Here is a 6,698-nt window from a genome sequence, read left to right as displayed (position 1 = left end):
GTGGCAGTTCTGGGATCCCATCCCAGGCATCGTGACTCCCTGAGTCAACATCTCAAGGCTGCTTTTGGCCTGCCTTTCTGTTTGTTGTTTTGGAGGTGAGGGTTCTTAGCCAGGGCATCAAAAGAACCTGTTTGCCAACTCAGGGGCAGAAGGTGGAATGCTGGTCACCATGGTAACAGAATCAAAGTACTACACCAGCTGCTGAGCCCCTGGGGCAGAAGTTCTACTGCTGGCAGGAGGAGGCTGGTTTAGCATGGGGCAGTGTTTAAGGTACCAGATGCAGTGGGAGGACCTGGAAGAGTACCAGGTGGGTAGTCAGGTCACAGATCCAGGACAGAACTAGGCGCTTCCCAGGGCAGGAGGGACAGAGAGGAGAGGAGCTCTTGCCTGAAGTTTGGAGCCTGCCAGGCTGGCTATACTTGTATCCATATGATTCAGACCAATATTTAAACCTCCTCACCCTGTATCTCCTGCCCCAGAGCCCGGGGTTTTGGCTTTGGCTCAGATCAACTCTGCCAGTCCGGGCCACTTTGTCTTTTCGCCATGACATGGCTGGGAGAGTAAGGGCGTCATCCTGCCCTTTGCTGTCACCACAGGCCTGGTCCTGAGGGCTTCGCTGTCATCACTTCTTCAACAGTACAGCGAGAAAGCACCCCTTTCCTCTCTGAGGCTTCATGCTCTTCCAGGGGCTGGGGGTGTGGGGTAGGACTGGATCAAGTGTCAGTCTCCTCTCTGATTTGTTGCAGGCTCTGACCTTCCTGACAAGAAATGAGATTCTGTGGTGAGTAAAGACCCTGGTCCTCTCCCCTTTTCCCAAGCTGGAGTCTTTCCTATTATGGTTTCACTCTGGCCCTAGGGTGTAATCCCTTCTCAGAACCACACAGACCGCCCCTAAGCAACATCTGGGATGGACAGAAGTCATGAGAGTCCACTGGAGCAGCAGGAGATATCAGACTCAGGCTGCAGTGCTGCTACTACCACCCGAGGCAGAGGTTCTTCGTAGATGTTGGGATTTCTTGGGGCAGTGAGGAAAATGAAGAAATGCTTAGACTGTGTAGGATGAGCCTATTGGAGCCACTCACTGGTCCAGTGAAGCTGGAAGCATCATGCATGCCCATTTGGCTACCTGTCCCATCTCCTTCATGACCCCACCTCCAAAGCTTCCTTCCAGGGCTCATTCTGTGTCAGATACAATGGGGGCAGAGAATGTGTTCTCAAGTAGGATTCTGCCTTGTGGGAAACCTCTTGGCCAAGGTCCTATTCACCCAGAATGGAGTCGTGACAAATGGCTTTGTAGGGCATGGAATGGGATGACCAGGGTAGATGTACTTGTAGCCAGGTGCTCCACAAAATTGTGTGCTGTATAAATGAGCGTTCCAGGACACTTCTGGAGGAAGGCAGTGAAGATGGGAATGGGGAGACCATTTAGACACTGTCCTGGATACACACACACACACACACACACACACACCACCCTTTGTCCTCATTGGCTCTTCATGAGCTGACCACCCCCCAAACATCACAAACATTAGACTCTCCAGGCACAATAGGGTAGCTACATGACAAAGAGCTATGGAGACCAGGAACAGTATTGAAGTTTTGCTACCTTTCCTTTTAAAAATACTACTTATTTACTTTTTTTTTTTTACACTGGCAACAAAAGCTAGGGTTTCATATGTGCTAGCCAAGGACTCTAGCACTGAGTCACACGGAACTCAGTTTTTTACATAGAGGAAAAAAAAATGGCAAAACTCCAAGTGAGCTGTATCCTACGACTTACCTAATCCCTAACTGATAGTTTCTAAGAAGTAATGGATGCATAAAACATAAAACGAGAGGAAAAGAAGCAACATTGAAACATGACTAGAAAATCCAAACAGGGCTAAATTTGAAGTTCTAAATGCAAAGCAAATGCCGGCACACTCTCCACGGGCCCTTCCTCCTGACTCAGCTCCTGCTCACCGGCAGTGTATCATCCAGACTCCCAAGAGAATGGTCCATACACACACCTTCATAACCGCTCACCCACTTACATCCTCATTGCTTCCTGGGCCTGCATCCTGTTCATTTTGTTCTGTACTTTTTGTCTTTGTTTGTTTGTTTGTTTGTTTTTAAGCTTTTCCTCTTTGACAGTTTTATATGAAGTACATAGAAAGCCACCCATCCTTCCTCAGTGACTCTGGGTCTTTCCTTTACTTTCATGAACTGTAATTTAATACCAGACCCTGTTGTGGATACTTAGCCTGTTGGGTGATTGTGACGATGGTGGTGAGGACTCAGGGAGAGAGAATACAGATGGCACACCTATTTCCCCCACAAGCGTCCTTCCCCCAATTTTCTTTTGCTTTGGGTTAGCCTCCTGAGAACGGGGTTCTTGGACGGAAGCCATCCTTAGGGCCCCCTCCCACCTAAACTGACCAGCCAGGTCTTGAGGTGGCAGCTGTTCACAGCCTCTTCCCAGCCTGCTTCCCTCCCCATCAGAGGTGAGCATTATGATTTGAATGTAAATGTGCCAGCCGCAGGCTCCTGTGTTTGAACACTCGACCTCCTGCTGCTGACACTGATACTATTTCTGGAGGTTATGGAACCTTTAGAGGGTGGGGCCTCACCGACAAATGGAGGGTTGTAGGGTTATGGAAACTTCTGTTTCCAGACCTCTTTGCTTCCTGATCCACTAGGATTTAATAGACCATCCCATTAGTCCCTGGGACTACAGACCCAACATCTCAGCTGCCCCAGCCACTGTGTTCATCCTCACCAGGAAGGGCTGTACCCCTCTGAAACACAACCCAAGGAAGCCCTTCCTCTCAGAAGTTATTTCTGTTAGGTGTTCTGTCAGAGCAATGAGAAAAGCAACTAATACAGTGTCTTTATGTAACTGGCCTGACAGAAATGAAGATATTCTAATGAGACACCATGCATCTCAATGTATCAGACTATTCAAACAAAGGATCCCAAAGAATGGGAGTTTCTCCAGGAGCCTCATGCTCAGAGAAGGAAAACATACCAGCCATCGGGGGAACATGTCTTCCTGAGAGAGGTTTCACACAGTTCTAACCACCTTACAGAATGACACTGAGTCCCAGATAATGATAGGTCAGAGAGATAGGTGGGACTCCACTAAGCAGTACTTTAACTGGTACTGCTTAGACATACATATATGCATATCCTTGGCTCTCTATCTGAACTTTAACCTTGCTGAAAATGACTTGGACAGTGGCTGGATCCCTTTGTCCCTCTTCCCAATGTGGTCGTGTTGAATAAATCTTTTTCTGCTTTCCACTATTAATTTGGCTCCTTTAATTGGCTTATGAAGGGTGGTGGGTGGCCAAACCTAGCTTAGAGCATAGTAAGTGACCCCCAAGTTTGATAACACTTCCTCATGGAAAAGGCGCAACTTCAGTTGTCCAAATGTTGCTAGGGAAAGCTGTGCATGAGAGCAAACCTGTCTCACAAGCTTCTCTTGAAGCTCTTTCTGACCCACCCTGACTGATGGCTCTATTCCTGAACACAAGGAGCCATGCCTCACTTTGGGTAGCTCCTGCCAAAAGGCTTCTATCTTTGGGGCCATGGAGAAGAGGAATAGATTAGGTAGGGGGTGTTGGGTACCATGCCTAATGAAGACATAGTGGAGGATGTAGTGGCTCAGTGCCCACTCTACATCTGTCTCTAGACTTGCACAACTTCAGATAAGATGGACAGGAGCAGGGGGACAGAAACTCCAACATGGCATGATGATACTGAAGAAGGTCCTGCTCCTTCAGTAAAGGTGACACCCCAGCCGGAGGAGATCATTGGCTGAGAAGCAGCTGAAGATATGAATAAGGACTTCAAATGATCAAGGTGCTCAACTGAGGCTGTGGTTCAAAATGAAGAAATCAGGCTGACTTGGTCATTCTACTTGCATCATGATGGTTCAGGTAACATTGGTGCTGATTCACCCACCAGAAGGATGCTGTCTTGAGTAGCTGGAGCCTCCATGGAGAACCTTAGAAATTTGATGATGTTCAAGATTACAAGATTAAATCAGGAAAGCAAAGTGCATGGAACATCCAGTCAACATGGGGAACAAGAGCACCACTCATGTCTGTTCCCACTACTAAAGGGAGAGTAAAGGCATGTGTTCTCTTTTGTTTTGAAGAAGAAAGAAACCTGTAAGCACAAAAAAAAGAAAGCCATAGATGAGAAAGGTCAACAGATACATGAGAAGTACCAAGTAGCTATATAGGATCCTAAAACGAACTCAGCTGAGTAGAAAGCTGAAAGAATTCGATCTGCAGGCCCAGAGTGATAGACTCAAAACCTAGGAAGGCCCAGGGAGCTTAGAATGCCCTGGTGAAGAGTCAGGAGAGAACACAAAGGGAAACTGGGTCTCAGGTGAGTCTACCCCTTGCCTATGATGCACTTGGCATCCCACCATGCTCCGGTGCGAGAGGAGCTCACGGTCTGGATAAGAGTAACAGCCAAGCACAGTGAGGAGCAAGAGGGTCTGACATTGCCATTGAACCTTCAAAGCCTTGTGAGGAGTAAGGGGGTCTGACATTGAACCTTCAAAGCCTTGTTAGGAGCAAGGGGGCCTGACTGAACCTTCAAAGCCTTGCTGTCAGTCTGACTTGGAGGACCTTTCTGTATGTCAACAGAGAACAGAGGATTCTACACCTTCGTTACATTTCAGAATGCTGAGACAATAGGAAGACCTTCCACAGGGGGAGAAAAGAAAAAATGATACAGAGTGGGTATGGAATCAGAACAGCTTTGGGCTTGCATGAGAAGACATGACCCTTTCAAAATTCTTAGGAAAGACATTTCTGATCTAGAAAAAAAGTTCCTAGCTAGTCTGTCAATCATGAGTGTAAGTGGGATAACAATATTTTTACATGCAATTAAGTAAAGGGTATACACATATCTGAGACAGTTTTTTGAGGAATTGCTTAGCTAAAATTAGTAATCAAACTCAAAGACCCAGGACGCAGAGACGAAAGGACCCTAGCAAATGGATGGAAACATTAATGACAAGGATGGCAATGAGGAAAAGTTCGAGGAGGGCAACGGAAACGGGCCTGGGGAACAATCAGCCTTTTACAGCTCTGCAGAAAGTTTGGTAGATGAACTAATGACAGACATACTGCAATCTAAGAAAAAGAAAACAAGGCCATGGTTAACTGGAAAAAAACAAAAGGCTTGCAAGAAAGAGAAACCAGCTGTAAGCAATGCTTGAATAATAAATAAAATATAACAGTAATACGGTAAATACAGAATATCGATTCAGGCGAATTGTTTTAAATTGGGACGTTGGGAAAGGAGATGTATATAGGGAAATTAATTCTCCTCTTAATAGGGGCATGTCGTGAGATAATGTCTATAATGAAAAGGCACTGGCAAGTTGGTAGCATTAGCGCAGTACTTAGAAGTGTTATATAAATATTAAGAAAAAAAACAAGAGGAACAATAAGCTGTTTGTAAAATGCCTCTGGAGAACAGAGTGGGTAAGTGTGGGGTGCAGGGTGTAAGTCATCCTGGCTGCAGGCTTTAGAGTGCTTGTTTTCAGCCTGTTGCAGTGTATTGCTTTGGAAAACTAGACTGAGAGCTGGAAGATGCTCCTGGTTTCTGAAGTAAAGATGGTTACACACACCGATGCACAAGCACAATGCCTGGAAAGGTACGGCACATGCGGCAAACACACCAGCTTCCTTCCCAGGGGCAAGCAAGGTCTCAGACATGTCCATGTTAGGGGTGCATCGTGGGTCAAATAGACACCGATTCATGCCATGGGCTCAGGAATTACCTGCTCACAATGTCTAGGGGAGGCAGGGCCATCGTGAGCTGCTAATGTCAGGCTGGACCAGACCAAGCCCCATCAGTTTTGAACAGTTTTTCTTAAGGGGTCTCAATGATGGCCCAGTTGAATGGTGGTGGTCCACCAATAAAAACCATGAAGAAATCAATAGCAGGGGGGTAGGGAGAAGGCAGTGGATCTGTGTAACGTGCCTCACCCCCTTCTCCACATGAATAAGTACATAGAGGCCAGGTCACCAGGTCCTCATTATACTGTGACTGGAGCCCAGGTCAGCCTGGCACAGGCTGAGCCCTTTGGATGAATCCATGATACTCAGGAGTCTCTGGGTTAAGGATGTGTCTGTTGACATGCTGTTCCCAGACCCTGCTTAGGTTGATCCTCCCTCCCTCCCTCCCTCCCTCCCTCCCTCCCTCCCTCCCTTCCTGTTGGGGTCTGACCATAGGGCGTCACACAGATAGGCAAATGCTCTGCCAAGCCTCTTAGCATCCTGGAGACTCCCCAGTCTTTCTAGTCTCCATCATCAGTTCTACCCGCTGGCCACTGGGGTTTCCTGGAGCAACTGAAGCCCCAGCAAGCACAGTATGGCAAGGTTTCTTCCTGGGAGCCAAGAGCCTGGGTTTGAGGCTCAGCTCTGCTGCTTTCTGGCTGTGGGACTGGGCCTCAGTTTCCACAAAATAAAACAGTTCGAGAGGATTCAGCACCCAGTCACACAAAGCCATCATTAGGCCAAGGAGATGCCATGCCACGGTGGGAGCAATATGTACCCAGCTCAGGGCTGAGCACAGACAGCTGTTTTCCACCATGCTATTTACTCCCTGTCTGCAAACGAGGAAACTGGCTCAGAGAAAGACAGTGATTTTCCCAGGGTCACACAGTTTGGAAGTAAAAATCTGCATGTTTA

At 47.3% G+C, this 6,698-nt stretch overlaps 1 protein-coding gene across 2 annotated transcripts in view; it reads left to right on the top strand.

The window, feature by feature from the left end:
- The first annotated feature begins 209 nt into the window (after window positions 1-209).
- The window catches only part of Cib4 (calcium and integrin binding family member 4), a 61,839-nt gene continuing 55,350 nt past the window's right edge, over window positions 210-6,698 (top strand). The window contains exons 1-2 of one of the 2 annotated variants that reach the window (XM_085836172.1): window positions 210-270; window positions 747-781. Coding sequence is in view for 1 of the 2 variants with exons in the window: in XM_021163698.2 (XP_021019357.1) it covers window positions 254-307; window positions 747-781 (89 nt within the window). In the remaining variant the exon portion in view is untranslated. Of the gene's footprint in view, window positions 308-746; window positions 782-6,698 lie in introns of both variants that reach the window. The other variant, XM_021163698.2, reaches the window with a different exon arrangement.

This window comes from Mus caroli, unplaced genomic scaffold, assembly GCF_978045245.1.
Source record: "Mus caroli unplaced genomic scaffold, Mus_caroli_1 scaffold_4, whole genome shotgun sequence".
NCBI lineage: Eukaryota > Metazoa > Chordata > Mammalia > Rodentia > Muridae > Mus > Mus caroli.
This window is presented reverse-complemented; position numbering and strand designations above follow the sequence as displayed.